Here is a 27433-nt window from a genome sequence, read left to right on the forward strand (position 1 = left end):
TACAAAGCTTACCTTTTCTCTTCAAGGATGTTAAAGATCCTCTGGGTTTGGCCTGGCAGTCGAATGCTTTAAAACATGGCTCAGATGGTAACAAAAGTTGTAAGATGGTGACTAGCGTGAAAATGACCATGTGGAAGGTTGTCACAATCAATATATAGCAGGGAATGGTTAGCCGACCAAAGCCTCTCAGATGACACCTTGTGTTCCGGTCCTAGGACACATCAGTCTGCCTTGGGACAGTCAGCATGGCAGCAGGAATGGAGCCACTTCTAGTGCTTTTGTGGAACCTTCAACACAAAGTGGTGGTTTAGTCGCTAAGTCATGTCCTACTCTTGCGACCTCGTGGACTGCAGCATGCCAGGCTCCTCTGTCCATGGGATTTTCCAGGCAAGAATAGTGGAGTGGGTTGCCATTTCCTTCTCTATCAACGCAAGGAGAAAAAGCCTTTGTTAAAATCTTTTAGTGGGGAAGAACTGGTGCTGTATAAACCTTCATTCCCCCCAGACCTGGAAAAGTAGAGACCCTGAGTTGCATGTCTCAGGGGTGTGGAGGGAGGGGAAAGAGAGAGTAAAGAGAGGATTAAAACGGAGGTGGGGGGTCCTGAGATCCAGCCATGAAGCTATTACTTCCTTTCTGCTACTCCAGCTATTGCCCCTCTGATTCACATTGCAATGCCTCTGGCAGGTGAGTGTCCCTCCTTGAAAGATAGCCTTGGTCATGAGCTACCTCGTGGACCTAAACTCAGGCTGCTCATCTATCGAGGGAGGATAACCCACTGCCATGAGGGGTGAAGGAGTGGATCCCATTAGATGGGGCAGGGAGAAACAGAGACCTAGGCCACTGCTAGGTGATCTCACCTGGGGTCAAGGTGGAGAGATCATTGCCAACAAAGGCAGCAGTGGCTGCAGAGAGGCCTGAGGGCAATCAGTGCCTTCCTGTGAGTGTGCAGCGGTAGATACAAACCATGTCAGCAGTGAGAGCACACTTCTCCATTCCTCCCCCTGTTCCTACCTGCTTCTCCCATTTTGCCTCCCTCCCTCCCTTCTTTGTGTTTTCTCCTTTAACGCAGTAAAATAAAAGAAAGATCAGAGTGCTTTTCAGGTGGTAAGGGACAGTCTCACTTGGGGGAACGTTTATTTCAGCCATTTGTGTCGATCTGTCTGTGTGCCTGCGGGTATTGGCTCAGGATGTAAGATGCAGTTCTTCGTGAGGGTTGTGGGCACAGTGAGAAGACACTGCTTTGTGTGGCTTTCCCCGAGGAAGTGACATTTTAGCTGAATACGAAGCTGTTAATACCAGGAAATGGGCATGCAGAAGAGGAAGAGGGAGCTTGGCAGTGCCAGGGTGTGGCTGTGCCCACCCAGTTCCCAGACACTTGGCTCCTCGGCTGCACCCCACCACCCATGCCCAGGCCTCAGGACTGCAGCTAACCGTGCTGCTGAGAATTCAGTCCGTTTCTGTTGCTTGCTTCCAGGCCAGGCTTGGCACTGGGCAGGGGCCAAACCAGTGCCAGCCTCAGACGTTGGTTGGCTCGTCTTGGGGTTCGGTCCCTGCCCCTGTGCAGATTTTCAGGTGGGAGGCGCTCAGTGCATACCTGCTAGGGCCTGTTGGACTTCCCCCTCTAAGGTAGAATCCAACTTGCCCGACCAGCCCCAGGCTTGGAGTAAAGGGGTGGGGGGGGCGCAAGACTGGACGGCTCCCTGGAGGAGGTGGCCTTCGCTGCTGGGCTGAGACGTGGGCTCTGCAGACCCTCCGGGCCACCCCTCCCCGTCAGCAGAGGGTGAGCTCATCTCATCGGGGGTGGGGGGGCGTCGCCGGCTCCCCAGGCGCCTGAGCTCACGGCGCGCCCCCGCGGGCCCCCCCCCCCACCCCACCCCCTCCCCCCCGCTCCTGGGTGATTTTACCAATTAAGGCTTTCTCGCCGGGCCGGGTCGGGCCAGGCGCGGGGCGGGGGTGCGGCCAACAAGAAGGCGGGCGGCAGAGGCCCATTTGCGTGGAGGCGCCCGGCGCGCAGCAGAAGACAACGGAGCCCCGAGGCGCCCGGCGCGGGCTCGAAGACCGGCCAGGCGCCACCCCGCGGCCGCCGGCCGCCCTCAGGGAGAGCAGGTGAGGTGTCCGCGGCGGGCACCGAGCGGAGCGGTCGGCAGGCAGCTCGCGGAGTTGAGGGGGCGGGGGGTGCCCAGGGCCAGCTGCAAGCCGGAGTGCGGTGGTGCAGCTGCCTTCCCTGGTTTCCCGGGGAATCCGGGTCTGGCCCCGCAGTGTGAGAGCCCAACAGCCACGGGGGTCGCCCTGGGAGGGTGAACCGGGGCGGGGGGCGGGGGGCAGGTCACTGCATGATTGTCCGGGAAGGCAGGGCTCTGAGAGTAGGACGTTGTGTGGGGTCAGGGCGAGAGGCCACCTGGAAAGACACTTTGCAACCAATATGCCCCCAGGAGGGAGGTCGACCATGGGTTCCTCCCTGACATCAGTGCTCTGGGCAGTGACTGCGTTGGTTAGGGGTGTGGGGCTGGCTTCCAGGCCGCTGCGCTCCACTGGGACGAGGGCACACGGGGTTGGCCAAGCCAGAGTCGAGGCTGGGCCCTGTCCCAGGTTGGCTCTGAGCTGGATGTTCACTGCCAGGCAGGATGTGAAGGCCAGCCCCCACACTCCCCCAGATTCTTGAGCCAAGAGGAGTAGGTGACCCACCTACTGGCCGCTAGGAGACCCACCTGCACGGGCTCCTAGCAGCGCATTCAAGGTGGGAACTCAGCACTGGAGCACTGTCAGCCTGCCTGCCACACCTGGGCTTGGGCAGCCTCTCCTGCCACCCTGTGCCTCTCTTTCACCAGCGGTGGGAGGGCCTGGCTTGGGGTCTGAGGGCAGGAGTGGGGGTGGGAGGCGGGGTGTGTCTAACAACATCCAAGAAATCGACTCCAAATAAGGGAAAATATGAAAGAGCTGGATTTCGGCTTCCAGGGACTGCCCGATCTGGGGGCTTTGGGATGGGGCGCCACCTGGTGGTGATACTATGTCCCCTGGGGACAAGAACTCGTTACAGCCCCATCTCTTATCACCCCCCAAATAGGGAAGAAGCCTAAGGCTGGAAGCCAGGGCTTCTGTCCCCCTTTCTGCTGGAGTTGGCTGCTGGTTACTGACGCTGACTCAGTTTCCCTGCTCTCTGAAGATTAAGAAATGAACACAGATAACCCAACTGGATGGCACTTGTCGAGTGACAATGAATTCTCAGTGTGATTCTCTCCTTGGGGGACTGGCTCTTTAGGGGGGCAGGGGCATCAGAAGGATGGCTCTCATCTCTGCTTGGATGGGGCCTGCTAGGGAGGAGTCTGCACGGGTCCCCCTCTACCACTGTCCCTCCCACGTCCATCCCAGTCCCCAGACACCGTGGTGTGGAGTTTTGCACAGGTGTGTCTAAAGTGGTCAGGCCTTTAGACTGAAAAATATCACTGGTGAGAAAAAACCAGTATGGGGTGCCAGGCAGCCCCAAAGCAAGCATGCTGGAGGCCAGGCGCTGACTGCAGCCCTACTGTGGGTGACACAGTCCCCAGGGCTGTGAGAGTCAAACTTATTTGGGCATGCTGACCTAGGGGCTCCTTTCCCACTGGTCTTTAGCAGAGAACTTAGGTACTGCTAGTTGGCAGCTCAATCTATGAACCAAGCAGGAGGGATAGAGACATGCCTTTCTGGGGAAAAAAAAAAAAAAAAGATGTGAAGAAGGGAACATTCTGCAGAGAAGTACACAGGACCGAGGGAAGTGAGTCCACTATGGGGACGAAGTCACCGGTAGGCTGGTTTCTCCGGACTGAAGAGGGTGGCAGTGACTGTCCCCGACAGGCCTCTTGCCTCTGTGCCTTTGCTGGTCTTAGTATCCCCACAGTGACCCCCCCCCCATAGTCTCCAGTTATCTACAAGAAAATGTATTTTGAGTGAATAGGTCCCCAGTGCCCTGAAGACAGTCCTGGCTCCACAGCAGGCCCCGGCTGCCTTCCATGGTTTGCCTGCTTCAGTCCCCTGGCCCCTTGTCCGGGAGGTCCCCTCTGCGCTCCCATGACCCTGAAGCCCACTGAGACCCAGGTGCTCAGAGCACATTATCGGAAGCCTCGGGCAGGTCCCTCTAGCAGTCTCCTGGGTCACGCTGGGCTCAGGGGCCAGCCCAGTCACGGAGGGGAAGCCCCTCGCGCCTCGAGTGGGCTGCCGGTGGGTGAGGCAGGCACCCGCCATCTCTGCAAGCGTCGCATCACTGGGCGCCCCGTGCCAGTGCCCATTGGCATGCCCGGGCCCCTTCCAAGGCTGCTGGCTTCTGGAGCGCCGGTGGCCTCCTGGCCCAGTGCCCCATTTCCTCTGGGGTGCAGCGGGGAGGGAAGGAGGCGGTGGGGACCTGCGGGCTCAGGCCAGGGTCCCACAGAGCGGGAAGGCGTGCTGGGGCAGGGGGTCCGGGGGTCTGGGGGGTGGCTTAGGGTCGGGTGGTTACGGGCTTCCCTGGCGTGGCGAGCGCGCGCCCAGCGGGGGCAGCAGCGCCTAGTCCAGACCCACGCTCTCCAAGGGCTCGCCCCTTCAGATAGGACCCTTTCTCTCGGCTGCTGGCGAGCCGGCCGGCTGGGGCGCGGCTAGGCACCCCCGAGCGCCGGAGCTCGGTGCAGAGGGGTCAGTTGGGACCTAGCGGAGTCCACGTGACTCAGGGAGGGCGAGCCACCCCCCGCAGGGGCCTTGGGGAAGGAAAGTCCCTTGTATGGTGTGCCCGCTGCATGCCAAGCGGTCCCCCGCTCTAGACGTCGCTCAGCCTTTCATCGCTGCAGCGTTTCCTACAGAGCGGGAGGGAGACCTCTGCATTTCCTCACAGCCTCGCCCGCTCTGGGGCCCACCGACCCTTCCTGGTGCCTGGGGATCGGGTCAAAGCGCTGGGGCGGGGGTACTCAGGGGGGCATTCCAACGGGTGGGGCGGGGCGGGGCGGGTGCGGCCCCGAAGCCCCACCCGCGGCCCCGCCCCGACGAGGCCCCGCCCCTGTCAGCATTTAAAGGGCTCGCTCTCTCCGCAGCGCAACCTCAGCTGTCTGCCTCGCCCTGTGCTCGCTGAGGTGCCTGCGACTTTAATTAAAGGGCCGTCCCCTCGTCTAGGCTGCAGCACCGCCCATCGGCTCCTCGCGCCTCAAAATGAGTAGCTCCCACTCCCGGGCGGGCCAGAGCGCTGCGGGCGCGGCTCTGGGCATCGGTGCTGACACGCGAGACGCTGAGATGCCGTCCACGGAGAAGGACCTGGCCGAGGACGCGCCGTGGAAGAAGATCCAGCAGAACACGTTCACGCGCTGGTGCAACGAGCACCTCAAGTGCGTGGGCAAGCGCCTCACCGACCTGCAGCGCGACCTCAGCGACGGGCTGCGCCTCATCGCGCTGCTCGAGGTGCTCAGCCAGAAGAAGATGCACCGCAAGCACAACCAGAGGCCCACCTTCCGCCAGATGCAGCTCGAGAACGTGTCCGTGGCGCTCGAGTTCCTGGACCGCGAGAGCATCAAGCTCGTGTCCATCGGTGAGGGCGCGGGCCGCCCGGTGGCGCTGGCGGGGCGAGGGCGGGGGTTTCCGCGCGTCCTCCCCTCTTCCCCGAGCCGACCCCTCGCAGACATCCCCTTAATCTGCGGCGCTGCCCCAGGGGGCCTCGGGGCCGCCCTGCTGCGTGCAGGCCTCAAGAACAAAGGCTTGCAACCCAGCGGTGCGTGCGGACCGCTACGCGCCCCCTCCCGCCGGTCCCCGGCTGGCCCACGCCCAGGCTGAGCTCACATCCTCCACAGGCCGCGCCCCTGCCGCTGCGCCCGCGGTGGGAGAGGGCCGGGGCGGGGTGGGGGAGGTGAGAAGGCGGTGCGGCGGGCACTGGCCAAGTTCTGGCCGTGAGCCCAGCGCCCCATCTCTAACGAGGGGGAGGCCAGGACTCTCCACCCACTATAGCAGTTGGGAGAGGGCTCTTTGGCCTTTGGACACAGTTGTGGTTCCTAAACAGAGGCTTGGAGCTTGTGGGTCCCATTGTCTAGGACACCTCAACTGAAGATTGCTCCAAGTTTAGATCTCCTTTTGGGAAATTGGGGCCCAGAGAGGACCATAGCTAGCCAAACAGTACCTGAGATAGGTTTGGGTGCTGGCCAGTGGAGGGAGCTGGCTTGTAGTCGCTTAGACACAGGGTTACTGTTGATCGCGGGCCAAAGTCTTGATACATGTAGGACTTGCTTTTCTGCATCTAGAATACAGGAGTTCGCTGGGAGGTACTCCAACATGTGCTGGGCTCACTGCCAGCCCAGTGTCCGTGTCACTGGGCTGGTGAGGCTGGCACTGAGCAGGCCTACCGCATCATTCCCAGGCACCTCTCGAGATGGGAACCACACAGGGACCGGCACCAGAACTGGTGACTTTGTGGGGGAGTGGGGGTGGCTGTGAGACAGGGAGGGAAGGGCCATCAGCTTTATTTTCTTCAGCATTCAAAGAGGCCTTCCAGTGGCCCCTGCAGCCCTAGCCCAGTCTACACTGAGCCTGAGAAAGTGAGGGACCAAGACTCAGGTGCCCCCAACCACTCTGGGCAGGTCTTGAGGGCCCCACCTCTTTTTCTGGAATGCAAGTCCAGACCGAGGCCCACCCCCCAGTCCCATACTTAGTCTAGCCAAGCTGAGTCATCTTTGAGCCTTGGGTGGGGGGGCAACCGGATGTGGGGAGGTGAGCCACACCCCAGTTGTCGGGGGGGGGGTCTCCTCCTCCCCCCCCAACCCGCCCTTCTTCTCCTCTTGTGAGCTGGCTGGAGCAGGCCTAGTTCCCAGAGCTTTGCCATATAAGGCAAAAAAATGTTGGAAAGCAGCAGTGATTAGGGGAAGGAGGGGGCAGGCTGGCCCTGGGGCTGGGGAAAGGGGGTGGGATGGGGCGGGGCCATCCAACCAGTCAGTCTCTCAACTCTTTGCCTGGTCCTTCCCGCCCTCTTTTGTGAGTTGGATGGGGACAGCCTGGGCCAGCCTCCTATGGACCAGGGGGAGGGCCCAGCCCCGGGAGGACCGATGAGCTTGGCCTTGTGTGTCCCCTTATGGGTCTGGGTGGACCTCAGGCCTCCCGAGGGCTCTGGTGCCAGGCTCAGGGTTCTGGGGATGGGAACCTGGTGGGAAAGTGCAAGTGCTCCCGTGTACTTGGTCTTCTCCGAGCCTTCCAGTCATCCCTAGCCTGAGACCCCCTCTCCTGCTGCTTGGCGATAGTGCGAGGCAGTGGTGTAGGACTGGGACAAGCCCCCCGTTGAGAACTGGGAGGCCACTCTGCTCTAAGTGGTGTTGAGGTGGTCTTTGAGGTGCAGCCCGCTGGGTTCAGAGGCTGCCTGGTTCCCACCCCCCCAGTTGACTCACTGGACAAGCATTTTCTCCTGATTATTGGGGAGGGGGTGAGTGGAACCCGTCAGCAGGGATGCCAAAGATAAGCGGCCCTCCTGCATTCTCAGGCCCAGCCCTAAGCCCCATTCCCCAAGCGCTTGACACTGACACCCAGAAGGGCCTTGGGTGGGGCCCCAAGGGGTTGCCATGGTGATGGGGTGCAGGGCGCCCGCCCTAACCACTTCCCCTGTGGTGAGCTTGGTGGCCACCCGCCTGCAGCCCAGTGGCCCGTTAAGTGGTGCGGAGGGCGGGCAGTGGCTGAGCCTGCTGCTGAGACAGCAGGACTCTGGGACCCCACCCACAACCCCCAGCCAAGCGGGGGGCCCTGGGCACCTAACCCAGGCTGGCGGGCCCTGCCCCCGCCACCCCCCCCCCAGGCTGGGTGAGGGGGCCCCTGGAATGTGTGCTGCTCGGCATCCTGGCTGGCAGGCCATCCCTGCTGGGCCCCAGTGAGTCAGGGTCAGGCCGCTGGTTCCTTGGGGCACCCAGGCCCTCCCCTGCGCCAGGCCGACAGCCCAACCCCCAGCCTGGCTCTGTCGGGGAAGGGGTGAGCACAAAGGAAGTGGAGGCAGGCGGGGGTTCACACCCTCCACCCAAAGGGTCCTTGCCCAACTTCCCCAGCCTCAGCCATTCACGCCCCCACCCTGGGCCAGCAGTCGTATTTCCCAACCCAACCCCCGCTTGCCTTCCTCTTCCCCAGCGCCTGCCCAGGGGCCCTGGCATCAAGGCCCCGGGGTCCAGCTGTTCCCCCTGCCCCTTCCCTGGAGACCTCTGGAGAGGGGCCTGGACAGCTGCAGAGCACTCACCCACACTGTCTCTGGAACCATCTTTGGGGCTCGGGGCCCCGTCTGCAACCTGGGTCTGTTGCCTATCCGTCCTCTGGGCCCTCATGGCCCCGGGGCTTCTGGCAGCCTCCCTGATTGTGTTGTATTTGCACTGCGTGTCTGGGGGGGTTTTACCCCTGAACCACCCTGATGCTCCCACAGGCACCCGCAGCCCACCCTACCCCATGGAGGCCTCCTCCTCCTCCCTGGGGCCTGCTGTCTGCCACACTTGCCAGTGCCTGGGAGTGGCCTGCTGTCCCGAGTGTGTGTTTCCACCCCCCTCCCCCAAGCCGTGTGTGCCTGTGCATCTGTGCCTATGCCCAGGGACCCCCTGGGTTGGCCATGCCCACCCAGCGCTGCCGCTCGTTGCCTTTGCAGACAGCAAGGCCATCGTGGATGGGAACCTGAAGCTGATCCTGGGGCTCATCTGGACCCTGATCCTGCACTATTCCATCTCTATGCCCATGTGGGATGAGGAGGAGGATGAGGAGGCCAAGAAGCAGACCCCCAAGCAGAGGCTGCTGGGCTGGATCCAGAACAAGCTGCCACAGCTGCCAATCACCAACTTCAGCCGCGACTGGCAGAGTGGCAGAGCCCTGGGCGCCCTGGTCGACAGCTGTGCCCCGGGTGAGTGGTGTCAGGTGTTGGGGGTGAAGGGGATGGCCTGTGATGAGGTCCCGTGGTCCTTAGACTGACGAATTTCCTCCATCTGCAGGCCTGTGCCCCGACTGGGATTCCTGGGATGCCAGCAAGCCCGTGAACAATGCACGGGAAGCCATGCAACAAGCCGATGACTGGCTGGGCATCCCTCAGGTACGCCCCTCTCCCTGGCAAGTGGGGTCTGCATGGGGGCCGAGGTCCCCGTGGGGAGAGGTGGCATGTCCCAGGAGCCCCAGGCTTGGAGGCCCACTGGCTCCTCCGTCTTTCCATGAAGGTGATCACCCCTGAGGAGATTGTGGACCCCAACGTGGATGAGCACTCCGTCATGACCTACCTGTCCCAGTTCCCCAAGGCCAAGCTGAAACCGGGGGCCCCTCTGCGGCCCAAACTCAACCCAAAGAAAGCCCGAGCCTACGGGCCAGGTGAGGGAGCTGGGCAGGAGTGCTCCTGCAAGGTCACCTTCTCCCCGTGGGGCCACGTCCTCTGGGAAATGACAGCTCCTTAGGAGTCTTCCATCATGTAGCCACCGGGTTATCGACTGCCCTCCACAAGTCAGACAGGAGTGGGTCAGGGCTGATCAAAAGCAGCCACTGGCTGGATGTTCCCCACATCACACCCCCCCAAGGCAGAGTGTGTTCAGGGAGTAAGGACCCATCCGCTTTGCTGTAAGTGAACTTGAGACCCAGCCAGGGTATCCGATGGGAGCCCGAGCCCCAGCACGCTCAAGCAAGCGTTCTAGAAAACAGGCCCAGGCTTGTCCCACAAGAGCACCAGTTCAGAAGGGAATAGGGAGGAGTGCTGAGCCCGTGCAGGTGAGGGGGTGGCCCTGACGGCCAACCCATGGCTTCCTCACCCTTCCTGGGCAGGCATTGAGCCCACGGGCAACATGGTAAAGAAGAGGGCAGAGTTCACTGTGGAGACCAGAAGCGCCGGGCAGGGAGAAGTTCTGGTGTACGTGGAGGACCCGGCCGGGCACCAGGAGGAGGTAAGGCAGCCCGCAGGTAGGGCCTGGCATTGCCAGGCCACCATGTGCCGGGGACTGCTCTAAACAAAGACTCACGGGCTCCTTCCCACCCTAGGCCAAGGTGACCGCCAATAACGACAAGAACCGTACCTTCTCTGTCTGGTATGTCCCCGAGGTGACGGGGACTCACAAGGTGAGACCTCAGCCTGAGGGGAAACTGGGAGCAAAAGCTGTGGCTGGGGGAACCCTAACCCTGGCCTCACGGCCTGCCCCTCCTGGGAACAGGTCACCGTGCTCTTTGCCGGCCAGCACATTGCCAAGAGCCCCTTTGAGGTGTACGTGGACAAGTCCCAGGGAGACGCCAGCAAAGTGACTGCCCAGGGCCCTGGCCTAGAGCCCAGCGGCAACATCGCCAACAAGACCACCTACTTTGAGATCTTCACGGCGGGTGAGCAGAGGGTGCTGAGGCTGGCAGGCCCGCGGGAGGAGGAGAGGCTGGGAACTGACCCGCTGCTTCCCGGCAGGTGCAGGCACGGGTGAGGTGGAGGTGATGATCCAGGACCCGGCAGGCCAGAAGGATACCGTGGAGCCTCAGCTGGAGGCCCGGGGCGACAGCACATATCGCTGCAGCTACCAGCCCAGCGTGGAGGGCGTCCACACAGTGCACGTCACTTTTGCCGGGGTGCCCATCCCTCGCAGCCCCTACACAGTCACTGTAGGCCAAGGTAGGCCACCCCAGCTGCCTTCCGCAGGGCACAGCTCCAGCTGGGCGGTCTTGGAGGGATGGCAGCTGGGCAGGTGCTGCTACAGCCCCGCCCTGGCTCCTGGGGCGTCTGTGCTTCCACTGTTTGGGCCTCCTCCTCCTCCTCCTCTCGCCTTCTCCCTCTCTCTCTCCACGCTTTCACCTTCGGAAGAACTCGCTCCAGCTGTCTAGAAACCTGCTGCTCTCTGCTCTGCCCACAGGGTCAACGGTACTTGGATCTGTCTTCCTCGGGGGTTGGGGGTGGGTGGGATGGGTGGGGGGACTGTGGGGGGAGCTGGTGTGGATGGAGCACAGGGGAGGAGGCCTGCCACGTCCAGGCCTGGGGCCCCAGGTCCTTGGGTCATGGTCCCTTCTGGTTCTTTCTTACACTATCCTCACCATCCTGGGCGGCCCACTGACCCAGTCCAGTGGGAGACAAGGGAGGCAGTGGCCCCGCACAAGCTCCCAGCAGCTCAACCAGTCCTCTTCTCACAGCTTGTAACCCAGGTGCCTGCCGCGCTGTCGGCCGGGGTCTCCAGCCCAAGGGTGTGCGAGTGAAGGAGACGGCCGACTTCAAAGTGTACACAAAGGGGGCAGGCAGTGGAGAGCTGAAGGTCACCGTGAAGGGCCCCAGTAAGTTGGCCTGTGGCTGGGGTAGGGCTATGCCAGCCCCTGGCCACTGCTCAGCAGGCCTGAGGCCTCCCCTTGTCTCTGACAGAGGGAGAAGAGCGTGTGAAGCAGAAGGACCTGGGCGATGGTGTTTATGGCTTCGAGTATTACCCCATGGTTCCTGGCACATACACAGTCACAATCACATGGGGTGGCCAGAATATCGGGCGCAGGTAAGGCCCTGGATGAGCGCTTTAGAGGTGGCACACCTCCTCCCCTGCAGGGCTCTGGCCAGCCCGCCTCCAGGATGGGCACTTTGGCACTCTCCTGGGTGGCTCTTTCCTTGCAGTCCCTTCGAGGTGAAAGTGGGCACCGAGTGCGGCAATCAGAAGGTGCGGGCTTGGGGCCCCGGGCTGGAGGGCGGTGTCGTCGGCAAGTCTGCAGACTTTGTCGTGGAGGCCATCGGCGACGACGTGGGCACCCTCGGTGAGTATGCAGCTGTGATGGGGGTTCCCCGGGGGCAGAGGCTGGCGAGGGCCACCCTCCCGGGGCTCAAGGGCCCTCACAGAGCTGGCGGCTGTTGTCAGGCTTTTCGGTGGAGGGCCCATCGCAAGCCAAGATTGAATGTGACGACAAGGGTGATGGCTCCTGCGATGTGCGCTACTGGCCACAGGAGGCTGGCGAGTACGCGGTGCATGTGCTGTGCAATAGTGAGGACATCCGTCTCAGCCCCTTCATGGCTGACATCCGCGACGCACCCCAGGATTTCCATCCAGACAGGGTAAAGAGTGTGTGCCGCTGGGTGGGAGGGTCTGAGGGGGCCGGCACTCTGTGCCCTGAGAACTGGGTGGCCTCCCATTAGGTGAAGGCACGTGGGCCTGGATTGGAGAAGACCGGTGTGGCTGTGAACAAGCCGGCAGAGTTCACAGTGGATGCCAAGCACGGCGGGAAGGCTCCTCTCAAGGTCCAAGTCCAGGTGAGGTGCTCTCCCGCGCCGGGAGCAGGCTGGGTAGGTGCCCAGACCTGGGCACTGACCAGGAGGCCACTTGCTTCTGCCCACTTTGCAGGACAATGAGGGCTGCCCCGTGGAGGCAACGGTCAAGGACAATGGCAACGGCACTTACAGCTGTTCCTACGTGCCCCGGAAGCCAGTGAAGCACACGGCCATGGTGTCCTGGGGAGGCGTCAGTATCCCCAACAGCCCCTTCCGGGTGAGCCTTTAGCCTACTTCCCTGGGGCCCCTGCTTCCTTTGATACAACTCTGTTTGATGAAACTCGCATGCCATACAGCCAGCCCCTTTCCAGTATCCAAATTGGTGGTTTTGGGTGAGTTCCGAATTGTGCAGCCATCACCACGATAGAAGATGAGGCCATTTTCACCACCCCCTAAAGAAAGTCAGCAACCCTCCAAAGGCCCCTTGCCCTGGCCTAAGCAGCCTCTCTGCTCTCTGCTTTCTGGCTGGGTGGGGATGGACTCGTATCCCCTGTGGACTGTATACTGTGAGTCATTGCTTCTTGCCTCTCGACGGCTGGATGATACACCATTGTGTGGATAGACCATGTTTTCTGTTTCCAGTCATTTGTTGATGGACATTTGGGAGTTTTTTCACCTTTTGGCTGTCAGGAGCTGTGCTATGAATGTTCCAGTATGGATGTTAGAGGGGACGAGTGATCTCATGTCTCTGGGTTGGATAAATACCAAAAATGGAATTGCAGCATCATATGGTTGCTTGTGTTTGGAAAAGGAAAGGAAAGTCGCTCAGTCGTGTCTGACTCTTTGCAACCCCATGGACTGTAGCCCACCAGGCTCCTCTGTCCATGGGATTTTCCAGGCAAGAATACTGGAGTGGGTTGCCATTTCCTTCTCCAGGAGATCTTCCCAACCCAGGAATTGAACCCGGGTCTCCTGCATTGTAGGCAGACACTTTACTGTCTGAGCCACCAGGGAAGTCTGCTTGTGTTTGAGGGGCCACCAAATGATTTCTGAGGGTGGTGGCACCACTCTGCGTGCCCGCCAACGGTGAATCAGAAAGCCCCTGCCTGTCCTCTGGGCTGGTTGTGACCCTGCGCTTGCCCCTGTGCCCTGCAGGTGAACGTGGGTGCTGGCAGCCACCCAAACAAGGTCAAGGTGTATGGCCCGGGAGTGGCCAAGACAGGACTCAAGGCTCACGAGCCCACCTACTTCACTGTGGACTGCACGGAGGCTGGCCAGGGTAAGGCCCTGCCTCGGGACTGGGTGGCCAGTGGGTGTGGCATCCCTGTGACATCACCAGCCCCATGACCTCCTCCACTGCAGGTGACGTCAGCATCGGCATCAAGTGTGCCCCGGGCGTGGTGGGCCCTGCGGAGGCCGACATTGACTTCGATATCATCCGCAACGACAATGACACCTTCACGGTCAAGTACACCCCCCGTGGGGCTGGCAGCTATACCATCATGGTGCTCTTTGCTGACCAGGTGGGTGCTGCTGCTCCTGGCCCCCAAAGATGGCTGGGTGTTGGAGTGCTACTCACCTCTCAGCCCTTCTCCTCTCACCTCTTGCAGGCTACACCCACCAGCCCCATCCGGGTCAAGGTGGAGCCCTCCCATGATGCCAGCAAGGTTAAGGCAGAGGGTCCCGGCCTCAGTCGCACCGGTGAGGATGGGGACCCCGTGGGGAGGTCGAGGCACTGAACGGGGTATGTGTGTGTGCGTGCAGGAGCCCCTAGAGGGTTGCTGTATTTCCTCAGGGGTCGAGCTTGGCAAACCCACCCACTTCACGGTCAATGCCAAGGCCGCCGGCAAAGGCAAGCTGGATGTCCAGTTCTCGGGGCTGGCCAAGGGGGATGCGGTGCGTGATGTGGACATCATTGACCACCATGACAACACCTATACTGTCAAGTACACGCCTGTTCAGCAGGTAGCCAGCTCCCTTGACCCCCCTGTGGCCACACCCGTCCGTACACCTGCTGAGCCTGCGGGCCCCTTCACGTGGTGGGCCGGGTGGCTGGCTCCAAGAGACTTTGTGCCCACTCTGGTTTCTCACCTGGGACAGAGTGGGCAAGCAGTTGGGGGGTACAGTGTCTCTGACCACTCAACCCCAATGCCCGAGTTGGGAAGGCATGGTCCAGGGGAGCTCAGCCATGATCCCTGACCCTGTCTTCTGTACCCCTCCTAGGGCCCAGTGGGCATCAATGTCACTTACGGAGGTGATGCTATTCCCAAAAGCCCCTTCTCAGTGGGGGTGTCTCCAAGCCTGGACCTCAGCAAGATCAAGGTGTCCGGCCTGGGAGAAAGTAAGTTGCTGGGGCCCTAGCATGGCCACTGGCGATGCCCGGGCTGCCTAAGCAGCCTCACAGTCCTGTCTTCCCCCCGTCACTTCAACAGAGGTGGATGTTGGCAAAGACCAGGAGTTCACGGTCAAGTCCAAGGGTGCCGGAGGCCAGGGCAAAGTGCTGTCAAAGATTGTGGGCCCCTCGGGGGCAGCAGTGCCCTGCAAGGTGGAGCCAGGCCTCGGGGCTGACAACAGCGTGGTGCGCTTTGTGCCCCGTGAGGAGGGGTCCTATGAGGTCGAGGTGACCTACGACGGCGTGCCTGTGCCTGGCAGCCCCTTTTCCCTGGAAGCCGTGCCCCCCACCAAGCCTAGCAAGGTAAGGGGGGTGCCAGGGCCACAGCCCATGTCTGCTTTGGACTCACCCTTATCCCTTCTCCTCTTGGTCCTTCTGAGCAGGGACCTGCTCAGGCCTGTGCCCACCTGGTAGGGGAGGGAAGCCGGAACGAGAAGAGAGACAGATGGAGTCAGGCTGGGGTCTGAGGGTCAAGGGTCAGAGACCTGGTGCAGCTTGGGCTTCTGACTGGCCCCTCCTCCCCCAGGTGAAAGCCTTTGGGCCGGGGCTGCAGGGGGGCAGTGCAGGGTCTCCTGCCCGCTTCACCATCGACACAAAGGGCGCCGGCACGGGCGGCCTGGGCCTGACGGTCGAAGGCCCCTGTGAAGCTCAGCTCGAGTGCCTGGACAACGGGGATGGTACATGCTCTGTGTCCTACGTGCCCACCGAGCCCGGGGACTACAACATCAATATCCTCTTTGCCGACACCCACATCCCCGGCTCCCCATTCAAGGCCCACGTGGTTCCCTGCTTCGACCCATCCAAGGTCAAGTGCTCAGGCCCTGGGCTGGAGCGGGCCACGGCCGGGGAGGCCGGCCAGTTCCACGTGGACTGCTCGAGCGCAGGCAGCGCTGAGCTGACCATCGAGATCCGCTCTGAGGCGGGCCTGCCAGCCGAGGTGCACATCCAGGACCATGGCGATGGCACACACACCATCACCTACATCCCCCTGTGTCCTGGGGCCTACACCGTTACCATCAAGTACGGTGGTCAGCCCGTGCCCAACTTCCCCAGCAAGCTGCAGGTGGAGCCCGCAGTGGACACCTCGGGCATCCAGTGCTATGGGCCCGGGATCGAGGGTCAAGGTGCGAGGCTCTGCCATGGGACATGGGGGTGGGGGAACCGGGGCCCCTGGAGCCCCCGTCTTCCTTTTCACATTCCCCTCCCTCCGCAGGTGTCTTCCGAGAAGCCACCACTGAGTTCAGCGTGGACGCCCGGGCTCTGACGCAGACTGGAGGGCCCCATGTCAAGGCTCGCGTGGCCAACCCCTCAGGCAACCTGACTGAGACCTACGTGCAGGACTGTGGTGACGGCACGTACAAAGTGGAATACACACCTTATGAGGAGGGTGTGTGTTGGGGCGCTGGAGGAACTGTGGGGGGTGAGGGGGCAGGGCAGTCTGGGGCCCTCCTAAGCCAGCCTGCCCTCCTGCAGGACTCCACTCTGTGGATGTGACCTATGACGGCAGTCCTGTGCCTAGCAGCCCCTTCCAGGTGCCAGTGACTGAAGGCTGCGACCCCTCCCGAGTGCGCGTCCACGGGCCAGGCATCCAAAGCGGCACCACCAACAAGCCCAACAAGTTCACTGTGGAGACCAGGTGGGCGAGAGCCACAGAAGCAGGGGCCACGGTGGGTGTTAGAAGTCGGGGGATAACGAGCTGTCTGTTTGGACTAGGGGAGCTGGCACGGGGGGCCTGGGCTTGGCTGTCGAAGGCCCCTCTGAGGCCAAGATGTCCTGCATGGACAACAAGGATGGCAGCTGCTCGGTTGAGTATGTCCCCTACGAGGCCGGCACCTACAGCCTTAACGTCACTTATGGCGGCCACCAAGTACCAGGTGAGGAAGCCGGTCAGCTGGGGCCCAGCTGGGGCCACCTGCCTGCCCTCCAGCCTGTCTCAGAAATGCCACCTCTCGGCCCCCACAGGCAGTCCTTTCAAGGTCCCTGTGCATGATGTGACAGATGCATCCAAGGTCAAATGCTCTGGGCCTGGCCTGAGCCCGGGCATGGTCCGTGCCAACCTCCCTCAGTCCTTCCAGGTGGACACGAGCAAGGCTGGTGTGGCCCCACTGCAGGTCAAAGTGCAGGGGCCCAAAGGTGAGTGCCTGGGGTGTGGGGGTCATGTCAGGAGAGCCTAGTCCCCTGAGGGATGGGGCCTCACACACCTTGGGGTGGGACACAGGCAGGCAGTTGATGGAGGAGCCTCAGGTGACACCAGAGCCAATGACCTGGTGAAGGGGACCAAAAGGACATAGACCATTGAGCAGAGGTGGGAAGGAGAGAAGACAAGGGCCCAGGTGTTACCCAGATTAGTGTCTCATGTTAGAGAGGCTCAGGGCTGTTCCTGGGGATGGGCAGGGCTAGGCCTGGGGTGCAGGCTGAGTATACATGGCTCAGATCTGACTTTCTAGTATAGTGGGCCTAGGAACCCAGAGCACCAACTGAGGCTCTGTCTCTGGGACTGGGGTCAGGCCTGGTGGAGCCGGTGGACGTGGTGGACAATGCCGATGGCACCCAGACTGTGAACTATGTGCCCAGCCGCGAGGGGCCCTACAGCATCTCAGTGCTGTATGGAGATGAAGAGGTGCCCCGCAGGTAAGAAGCAGGGCCCCCTGTCTTAGGGGAGGGGGCCGTGGCCTGGGCACCAAGAGCCATCCTAACCACCCACAACATCCTGGCCTGACAGTCCCTTCAAGGTTAAGGTGCTGCCTACACACGATGCCAGCAAGGTCAAGGCCAGCGGCCCGGGGCTCAACACCACGGGTGTGCCTGCCAGCCTGCCTGTGGAGTTCACCATTGATGCCAAGGACGCTGGGGAGGGCCTGCTAGCTGTCCAGATCACGGTGAGTGGGCCACGTGGGGGCCACCTGGCCCTGCTGTTTTGCAGCTGTGGGTCCATGACAGGTGGGGAGGGGAGGGACCCAGGCCTGAGGTCCACAGCCTGGGGCAGATGAGCCAGTTTGGGGTCTCTGGTCTCTCCTGGGAGCCGGGCCCCCACCTCTAGGATGGTGGTCACAGACCCAGGCTTCCCCCACACATATACTTGCTCACTTCTGATGTTACCAAAGTCCTTAGTGCCTCAGCTTTTCTGCCTGTAAAATTCTCCGGGGCCAGGTATAAGGCTGGGACTCTGGGATCTTTCAAAGGAGCTCGTCCTACTGCTGGGGCTGGCCCTGGGGTAGAGGACTGGGGCTGAGAGGTGTTCATGGGGATAAAGCAGGATGGGTGCTAAGTTTCCTGGCTGTGCCTGTCAACATGAGGGAGGCGGGGGGGACTGGGCATTTGGGGGCTTCCCTTCTGGACCTTGCCCATGGGGAAGTAAAGGACAGTGCTGGATGCAGGCAGCCGTTTTAGGCCATGGTGGCTGACCCTGCAGCAGCAGTGTCTGATGCTTGATCCTCTGAGAGGGCCTGAGGGAATCCCGGGCCAGGGTGAGCTTGGACCAACTGTTCTTCCCTGTACTCTGCTACACAGGACCCGGAGGGCAAGCCCAAGAAGACACACATCCAAGACAACCATGACGGCACTTACACGGTGGCCTACGTGCCAGACGTGACAGGCCGCTACACTATCCTCATCAAGTATGGTGGTGACGAGATCCCCTTCTCCCCATACCGTGTCCGCGCTGTGCCCACGGGGGATGCCAGCAAGTGCACCGTCACAGGTGAGCCCAGCGCGCCAGCGGCCACGGTGCTCAGCACGGGGCTTGGGTGTGCCTGTGTGCAAGGGCTCGCTGCTTGGGGCGGCGTGTGGGAGTGGGGGCCGCCCCCTTGAGTGACTCACCTGACCTTTCTCCTTGCTCTCTGCCCTCTCACCTCAGTGTCAATCGGAGGTCACGGGCTAGGTAAGCTGCTTGCTGGGGCCACTCCCAATGCCCCTTCTGCCCAGAGGGCAGCTTCCTTTCCTCTTCCGGCTGATTCCCAGGACAGTTCCAGCTGCAGCTCTTGGCAGGGACAGAGGGGAGGAACTGGAGGGTTAGGGCCCAGGGAGGCCTCCGGAGCTGGGCATGAGTGCTCCAGCCCTCCCCCTCTCTGGGCCTCCATTTTTCCACCTGAGAAGTCGGGTTGCAGCTGTGAGCTTTGGGGCGAGGTGCATCCCGAGAGGCACCCCCCTGGGGGCTTTGGGGTCTGGGGATCTTGGCGCCCTGGGGCAGTCCCAGGGGCGGGCAGCAGGCCTGGTCTCTTTTCACTTCTTCCTTCTGAGTCCAGGGTCTCCCCCAAGCAGCGGGAGTCCCTGGCCCCAGCCAGATCCACAGACCCCTGTCCCCACCTCCCAGGGGCCTCTGCGTCCGGGGCCGGGGGAGGTGCCGGTGCATGAGTGGGTGGGGCTGGCTGGTAGTGCCGTAGCACCAGCATCGACTGCTTGGGCGGCCAGCATGGCGGGGCCCGGCCCAGCCTCAGAGTGCCAAACTGCACTCGGTGGCCCACCCTCTTCCCGCCTCCCTCCCTCCCCACCGCTCCCAGCAGTGACGTTATTCAGATGGTCCCCAACCAGACCTGGGAGGGGAGGCCCGCCCCAGCCAGGGATGCCAGTAAGAGGCCACAAGCACATGGGAGCCTCTGGAGGCTGGAGGCCTGGACCTTGGCTGAGGCGACCCTGGAGAAAGCTAGAGGGTGGCAGGGGTTTGATGACTCTGTCCAGGGGGCCTCAGGGTCTGAGATGACAGGCCTGTGTGCTTGGACCAGGGGGTAGGACCTTGGGGACCAGGGGCAGGGTCGAGACTGGGGCTGAGAGAGCGGTCTCGGTTTACCTTGGCTGCCATGTGCCAACCGAGGCAAAGAGCCCAGTTGGGGAACTGAAGTCACTTCGGTGTCAGTTGCAGGGCTGGCTTGGGCTAGGCTGTTGGTGGGTGGGTGGGGCTTGAGGGGAGAACCAAATTGCGGGGGTGGGGGGCTTCAAGGGTGGAGCAGCGCAGACCTGCTGAAGAGCTGGGTGCTGGGCAGGGAGCGCGGGCAGTTGGGGCCAACTGAGGTTTGGGCCCAGGCCACTCGCTAGATGATGGGTCCAGGTTCTGAGCCAGGGACAGCTGGTGTGGCTGTGTGAGGTGAGGCCTCCCAGGGTGGGCTGGGCGGTGGGGGTCCAGGCGTAGCATTCTGGAGCCCCGCAAAGTGGGCACCCTTGGCGGACAGGCCGACTCAGGGGCCAGCCAACTGGCCGGCTGGGGACCCCCTTGAACTCGGTCCCGGGGTGGGTTTGGTGTTGCCAGCTGCTTCCCTGGCAGGGGCCGGGCTCCAGAAAGCACTCACTGCCAGGCCTCACGGTCCCCAGCCCCCTGAGCCTCCATGGCTGAGCCCAGATCATAACGTCACTGTCCCTCCCCTCTGCTCTCACCGCCTTGCAGCCGTGGCTCTGGCTTGGCCCCCCTGCCCCCCGGGTGCTGCCCCCCACTCCCCACCCCCCGCTGCGCTGCGCTGCCTGGGTGCTAACCCCGCTGCCTCCCTGCTTCCCTGCTCCCGGCTCCCTGCCTGCACTGGGCCATGTCCGGCCGCCCCTTCTCTGCAAGCCTCCGGTCGAGCGAGCCTTCTCAGTTGTCAGGAAACTCCAGTTGCACCTTCAGGCCCCAGGGGCGGGGGACAAGTGTCACATGCCCCACGCTGCAGCAGGACTCCGCCTCACCGCGTCTGCACACGGCACTGGGGAACAGGGCTTGGCCACAGGGGTGAAGGCAGCCCAGAGCTCGGCTGTCAGTCAGCATGGTCCAGGGCACCACCGACTGAGGCCAAGTTGGCGGGGGAGATGGCAGCAAATGCTTAGGCCCCGGCAGTGGCCTTGGGGCTTTCCAGGCCCTTCTCAGACTCCCAGGTGCCACCCACTGGGCTTTTCCCACGTGGCGGGGACACCCCCTGAGACAAAACTCCTGGGTTCAGGTGGTTCAGGGGAACCTTTCCTGCCTTCTGAGAAATCACTCACCATCCCAGCTTGGGGGGCGGGAGGCCTGGCTGTGCTTGGTGGTTGGCAGTAAGAGGCCTTGGCGGCTGACACATGGACAGCCGTGGCCTGAGCACCGAGCTCATGCCCCGGCCCCCCCTTTGGGGACCCACCCTGCCCCACCAGGTGCTGGCATTGGCCCCACCATCCAGATCGGGGAGGAGACCGTGATCACCGTGGACACCAAAGCAGCGGGCAAAGGCAAGGTCACCTGCACCGTGTGCACCCCTGACGGCTCTGAGGTGGATGTGGACGTGGTCGAGAATGAGGATGGCACCTTTGACATCTTCTACACGGCTCCCCAGCCCGGCAAATACGTCATCTGCGTGCGCTTCGGTGGCGAACACGTGCCCAACAGTCCCTTCCAAGTGACGGTCAGGAGGGACCAGGGCTGGAGGGTGTCTGGGCGGGGACCTGGCTCACCACCCCCACGGTGCTCACAGGTGTGGACAGCCTCGAGCTCTGTGCCTTGCTCTGCAGGCTCTGGCTGGAGACCAGCCCACAGCACAGCCGCCATTACGGCCTCAGCAGCTGGCACCACCATATACCTACGCCCAGGGGGGCCAGCAGACCTGGGTATGGCTTGCCCTGCCGCCTCCCGGCTCACCCTGCCCTCGGGGACACTTGCAGATGGGCCAGCTGGGTGTCCCATGAGGCCCTGCTCCGCCATCTGCGAGGAGGGACCCCGGAGTCTGCCACTTGGGACTCCCTTTCCCTCCAGCTCCTCATTCAGGCCTTCTGTGTCCCCAACCCCCGCAGGCCCCAGAAAGGCCCCTGGTGGGGGTCAACGGGCTGGATGTGAGCAGCCTGAGGCCCTTCGACCTTGTCATCCCCTTCACCATCAAGAAGGGCGAGGTCACTGGTGAGTGCGGCTGGGAAGGGGCTAGGGAGCCACAGAGGCTGGAGGGTACGTGTGGGCTGCCCTGACCCAGGCCCCCCCTGCCCTGCAGGGGAGGTGCGGATGCCCTCGGGCAAGGTGGCACAGCCCGCCATCACCGACAACAAGGATGGCACTGTGACTGTGCGCTACGCCCCCAGTGAAGCCGGCCTGCACGAGATGGACATCCGCTACGACAACATGCACATCCCAGGTACGTCAGCTCAGCATGCCAGACCACCTTCCGGGGGGGCGGGCTGTGGGACAGACTTAGGGATGACGGGAGGCCCCGGTCCATGTGGTCCCTCTTCCTACTGCAGGAAGCCCCCTACAGTTCTACGTGGATTATGTCAACTGTGGCCACGTCACAGCCTATGGGCCGGGCCTCACCCACGGGGTGGTGAATAAGCCCGCTGTCTTCACTGTCAACACCAAGGATGCGGGCGAGGGTGAGCGGCAGCTCTCATCTTGACCTGCCTCTGTGGGGCAGGATGCCATTATCTAGTGGAGGGGCTGGACACGGGAGATGCTCCCCAAGCTGGGCTCCCCATCCAACCCCTGGCCTCCGCTTGCCCAGTTGGTGCAGTGTCCCTGGGCACAGTTCCTACCCTCACTCACAACTCTCTCCAGGGGGCTTGTCCCTGGCCATTGAGGGCCCCTCCAAAGCAGAGATCAGCTGCACCGACAACCAGGACGGGACGTGCAGTGTCTCCTACCTGCCCGTGTTACCTGGTGACTACAGCATCCTGGTCAAGTACAACGAACAGCACATCCCGGGCAGCCCCTTCACTGCCAGGGTCACAGGTAGGGGATGGCCCAGAGTGGTGACAAACGCAGCTGGCAGAGGGGGCGGTCTGCCTCTCGGTGCCTGGACACACAGTGACTGACCCCTGCCAGGTGACGACTCCATGCGCATGTCCCACCTGAAGGTGGGCTCTGCCGCTGACATCCCCATCAACATCTCTGAGACGGACCTCAGCCTGCTGACTGCCACAGTGGTGCCCCCCTCGGGCCGGGAAGAACCCTGTCTGCTGAAGCGGCTGCGTAATGGCCACGTGGGTAAGAGGCTGGGCGGCAGGGCCTTCCAAGAGGGAGGGAAGCTGGAAGGGGTTTACATATCCTTCCCTGGCTGACAGCCCCACCCTGTGCCCAGGGATCTCGTTCGTGCCCAAGGAGACAGGGGAGCACCTGGTGCATGTGAAGAAGAATGGGCAGCACGTGGCAAGCAGCCCCATTCCAGTGGTGATCAGCCAATCAGAGATTGGGGATGCCAGCCGCGTGCGGGTCTCAGGCCAGGGCCTCCACGAAGGCCACACCTTTGAGCCAGCAGAGTTTATCATTGATACGCGTGATGCAGGTAGGCGGTAGGGACCTGGGAGCTAGGGTCAGACCACCATACTTGGCCCCCTGGCTCAAGGGTGTCTTGTCCACAGGCTATGGGGGGCTCAGCCTGTCCATTGAGGGTCCCAGCAAAGTAGACATCAACACAGAGGACCTGGAGGATGGCACATGCAGGGTCACCTACTGCCCTACGGAGCCTGGCAACTATATCATCAACATCAAGTTTGCTGACCAGCATGTGCCCGGTGGGTACAGCACCCGTGTGCCTCCCCGACGGCTGGACGACCCTCCGTGCCACACCCCGGGGGCCCCCAGCAGAGGGTAACCTGTCCGGGGTGTGGGTTGTGCCTTCTTCCTGCAGGCAGCCCCTTCTCCGTGAAGGTGACAGGCGAGGGGCGCGTGAAAGAGAGCATCACACGCAGGCGACGGGCTCCGTCAGTGGCTAATGTTGGCAGTCACTGTGACCTCAGCCTCAAGATCCCAGGTGGGAGCCGTGGCGGCCCAGGCGGTTCCCAGGGAGGCCTAAGCACCAGCCCTGGGGGGCCCTCGGATAGAGAGGTATGGCCTGGGTCTCCCGCTCACCTGGCTGTTCCCCCACCTGCAGAAATTAGCATCCAGGACATGACAGCCCAGGTGACTAGCCCATCAGGCAAGAGCCACGAGGCCGAAATCGTGGAAGGGGAGAACCATACCTACTGCATCCGCTTTGTGCCTGCTGAGATGGGCATGCACACGGTCAGCGTCAAGTACAAGGGCCAGCATGTGCCCGGGAGCCCTTTCCAGTTCACCGTGGGGCCCCTGGGGGAAGGGGGAGCCCACAAGGTCCGTGCTGGGGGCCCTGGCCTGGAAAGGGCTGAAGCCGGAGTGCCAGGTAGGCCTGCTTCCTTCGGGACTCTGGCTGCTCCCAGCTGGGGATGCGGTGGGAGGGAAGAAGTCTCCAGCAGCCCCTGCCGGGGTGGGGGCCACAGGGCACAGCTCTCCATGAGGACACACTCTACTTTCCTGCAGCCGAGTTCAGCATTTGGACCCGGGAAGCTGGCGCGGGGGGCCTGGCCATTGCTGTCGAGGGCCCCAGCAAGGCCGAGATCTCCTTTGAGGACCGCAAGGATGGCTCCTGTGGCGTGGCTTACGTGGTCCAGGAGCCAGGTACTGCAGTCTGGCCGGGGCCGTCAGGCTGCCCCTGGGGGTGGGTGCTGGTCCGGGTCTATGCAGACAGCCCCGCCCTCTCCCCCCCCACACCCGGAGGGCCCAGGGCCTCTTGGGCTGTTGGGGGGAGGCATGCATGGCCGTCTTGTTCCCGCTTCCCGTCCAGGTGACTATGAGGTGTCAGTCAAGTTCAACGAGGAGCACATCCCCGATAGCCCTTTCGTGGTGCCTGTGGCTTCTCCGTCTGGTGACGCCCGCCGCCTTACTGTTTCTAGTCTTCAGGTGAGGCACTGAGAGAAACCGCCCGCCTGGGGCTCCTGTGCCCGGCCAGACCAGAGCCCCTGTGTCCAGGGACCCGGCCAGCCCAGCTCAGGGTGCCGGGCTGCTTCTGCTCTGGCCGGGAACAGCCCACGCCTGGGTCGGCAGGACGCACCCCTGACGGCCGCGTGGAGTTTTTCTCGTGTCTCAGGTCTAAAGGCTTTGAACAGAAGCCTGTGCCCCTTGAGCACCAGGGCTGAGGTTTAAAGAGGGACAGCCGCCTGCCAGGGCTGCTGAGTGCTGCTCGCGGGCCGGGGTCCGTCCCGCTTCCCGCCTGCCCGCTGTGTGCCTGGAGCGTGTGGGGCTAGGTGTTCAGGGTGTGTGCCTGGAGCTTGCTGCCCCTTGAGAAGCGCTGGCTCTCCCTCTTTAAACCCACTTGGACGCCAGATGGGTAAGTGCCTCCCCCTGGGCCTCCTGCTTCTCGGGCCCAGCCTCCCCTCGCCCCGCACCCCAAGCCTCCACTATCCTAACCATGTCTGCTGTGCTTCCAGGAGTCAGGGCTAAAGGTCAACCAGCCAGCCTCTTTTGCAGTCAGCCTGAATGGGGCCAAGGGGGCAATCGATGCCAAGGTGCACAGCCCCTCAGGAGCCCTGGAGGAGTGCTATGTCACCGAGATCGACCAAGGTGAGGCCCTGCCCGGCCACCCAGCCATCCACCTGGGCACTGCTGGGAGCAGTGGGCCTCCTCAGGCTGGCCCTGCTTGCTGGAAGCAGGCTGAGAGTGTAAAGCAAGGCACACAGTCTGCAAACAGCCGAGACAGGGCCTGGGCTTCCCGCCCCCTACTTGGGACCCAAGCACTTGGCGACTGGGCTCAGCAGCCATGCTGCTAGAAAGGACAAAGCCTTCTGCAGGCACGATCCTGCCGTCTCTTACAAGAGAGACCCCAAGTCTAGCAGTGGGGCCTGCCAGGGCCTGGAACTCATAGACAGGCTTGGGGATGGGAGGAGCTGCTTAGTCAATTAGACTAGTCCATGGCTGAGTCCTGCCCCTTGCTGGCTGTGTGACCTAGAGGAAGTTCCTGCCTGTCTCTGGGCCCCCGTTAGCATGTGGTGGATATGGCATTCAGGATAGCCTTTCTCAAGAGGCACTGAGGCGGGTGTTTTGCTTACAAAAGACTTCAGTCCAAATGTTGCAGCATCTAAAGCTAGCTTGGGCATCTAAAGCTTCATCCCTCAGGCTTCAGGATTTCTGTGCAGTGGGGTGAAGGTGCCCAGCACAGTTCCCAGAAGAAGCTAACTGGGCCCCGAGACCTGCTGGACTCAGACTGGTGGGCACATGCCAGTTGCTCAGTTTTAGAGGAGGGACCCCAGGCCCATCACCTACTTCTCTGTTCCTCAGATAAGTATGCTGTGCGCTTTATCCCACGGGAGAATGGCATCTACCTGATTGATGTCAAGTTCAATGGCACCCACATCCCAGGGAGCCCCTTCAAGATCCGAGTTGGGGAGCCTGGGCATGGAGGGGACCCAGGCCTGGTGTCTGCTTATGGAGCTGGCTTGGAAGGCGGCATCACAGGTAGGTCAGCGTGGGCAGCTTCCGGTGTGTGAACATGACTAGGGTTCCCTCCTCCTCCGAGCTCTCAGTGACAACAGGTGGCGTGCAGAGGTGACAAGACTCTGCTGGGGACTGAGGGTGGAGGGTGGGGCAACGGGCCAAGCTAGTTCTACCTACCTTCCTGTGCCCCCAGGGAGCCCAGCTGAGTTTATCGTGAACACCAGCAACGCGGGTGCTGGTGCCCTCTCAGTCACCATCGACGGGCCTTCCAAGGTGAAGATGGATTGCCAAGAGTGCCCCGAGGGCTATCGCGTCACCTACACCCCCATGGCACCTGGCAGCTACCTCATCTCCATCAAGTACGGTGGCCCCTACCACATTGCGGGCAGCCCCTTCAAGGCCAGAGTCACAGGTGAGCCTGGTGCCAGACGGCTGCTACCCACCCTATTGCCGGGCACTCCCGCCACCTCTTGGCTGCCCACTGCTCTGCCCTGCAGGTCACCGCCTTGTCAGCAACCACAGCCTCCATGAGACGTCGTCCGTGTTTGTGGACTCCCTGACTAAGACTGCCACCGTCCCCCAGCACAGCACCCCAGGCCCGGGTCCCACTGATGCCAGCAAGGTGCTGGCCAAAGGCGTGGGGCTGAGCAAGGCCTACATGGGCCAGAAGAGCAGCTTTACGGTGGACTGCAGCAAAGCAGGTGGGCATGCGGGCCCCAGCCCTTACAGAAATGGGAGGCTGGAGAGAAAAGCAGAGAGGCCATGCCTGGGAAAGAGGGAGTGGGAAGGCCTCTTGGAGGGCCTTCTGGGCGCCCCTGCTAGCTCCTCTGCCCTCCAGGGCCCTGGAGGAACTGCAGGTTCTTTGGTTGTTCTGGGGGGATGGGTGCTGGCTGTTTTTAAGAAGGGCTGTCACCCCAAGACAGGCAAGGTGGGAAGGGGAGGACCCAGGGCAGGAACAAAGGGGGTCGCTGCAGTCACCACTGATGGGAGGGGGCTTGGGACCTGGCAGTGAGGCCCCGGCCCCCAACCCCAGGCAACAACATGCTGCTGGTGGGTGTGCACGGGCCCCGGACGCCCTGCGAGGAGATCCTGGTGAAACATGTGGGCAGCAGGCTCTACAGCGTGTCCTACCTGCTCAAGGACAAGGGGGAGTACACGCTGGTGGTCAAGTGGGGTGACGAGCACATCCCGGGCAGCCCCTACCGAGTCCTGGTGCCCTGAGTGCTGTGCGCCTGCCAGCCAGCAGCTCCCAGGACAAGAAGTGCCCCTGCGCCTGCCCCTCGCCACCCAAGCAGCACCCGCCCCAGCCCCGGCCAGCCCTGGCCACCCCATCACTGCAGCCTGACCCTGCCCTGTGCTGCGCTCACCTGCCTCCACGTGGGCAAAGGAGAGAGGCTAGCAGAGGCAGCCTGCCTGTCTTCTTTAGTTCTGGAAGGGGTGTAGGGTGGGGGCCATGCACACCTGCCCGCTAGTTCTCTCCCCTAGCCAAGAGGAATAAAAGTTCTGCTTCCATTCTCCTGAGCGTGACTTGAGCTTTGTGGCAAAGAGGGCTGACAGGGTGGCTGGAGGTGCGGGCCCGGACCACAGGCTGTGGGATCTTCCGCTCCAGCCCCCTCTGCTGCCTGGGCACCTGGGGGCTCCGCCTCCCTGGGTTCCGATCCGTGCGGGCTAGGGGGTGTCTAGTGCCCCGAGAACTGAGCCTGACATGGGTGTCCTTGTCCCAGATCATACCAGGAACAGATGCTGTCCCAGGGGAAGACCAGGCCTCAGCCAGGCTACAGGAGGT

At 62.4% G+C, this 27433-nt stretch overlaps 1 protein-coding gene across 2 annotated transcripts; it reads left to right on the forward strand.

The window, feature by feature from the left end:
* Window positions 1-2010: 2010 nt before the first annotated feature.
* Window positions 2011-27162, forward strand: FLNA (filamin A). 2 transcript variants are annotated; one of them, XM_070462939.1, is made up of 48 exons: window positions 2011-2106; window positions 5113-5521; window positions 8585-8833; window positions 8922-9019; window positions 9141-9288; window positions 9733-9851; window positions 9946-10023; window positions 10116-10278; window positions 10355-10555; window positions 11068-11205; window positions 11291-11414; window positions 11531-11667; window positions 11769-11962; window positions 12044-12157; window positions 12249-12392; window positions 13271-13394; window positions 13478-13638; window positions 13726-13816; window positions 13911-14080; window positions 14339-14456; window positions 14548-14810; window positions 15034-15631; window positions 15721-15894; window positions 15981-16143; window positions 16221-16381; window positions 16470-16640; window positions 17015-17138; window positions 17230-17386; window positions 18018-18207; window positions 18364-18387; window positions 20598-20845; window positions 20952-21047; window positions 21231-21333; window positions 21422-21562; window positions 21669-21797; window positions 21979-22152; window positions 22246-22407; window positions 22502-22705; window positions 22782-22934; window positions 23051-23173; window positions 23294-23560; window positions 23698-23835; window positions 24002-24117; window positions 24645-24777; window positions 25492-25668; window positions 25841-26059; window positions 26145-26348; window positions 26681-27162. In XM_070462939.1, the coding sequence occupies exons 2-48, from the start codon at window positions 5149-5151 to the stop codon at window positions 26866-26868; spliced, it is 7944 nt and encodes a 2647-aa protein (XP_070319040.1). In that variant the 5' UTR covers window positions 2011-2106; window positions 5113-5148; the 3' UTR covers window positions 26869-27162. The 2 variants fall into 2 exon arrangements, with proteins under 2 accessions (XP_070319040.1, XP_070319039.1); XM_070462938.1 differs by lacking the exons at window positions 2011-2106; window positions 5113-5521; window positions 18364-18387 and having other exon boundaries at window positions 8257-8833.
* The last annotated feature ends 271 nt before the right edge of the window (window positions 27163-27433 follow it).

Source organism: Odocoileus virginianus, unplaced genomic scaffold (assembly GCF_023699985.2).
Source record: "Odocoileus virginianus isolate 20LAN1187 ecotype Illinois unplaced genomic scaffold, Ovbor_1.2 Unplaced_Scaffold_18, whole genome shotgun sequence".
Lineage (NCBI taxonomy): Eukaryota > Metazoa > Chordata > Mammalia > Artiodactyla > Cervidae > Odocoileus > Odocoileus virginianus.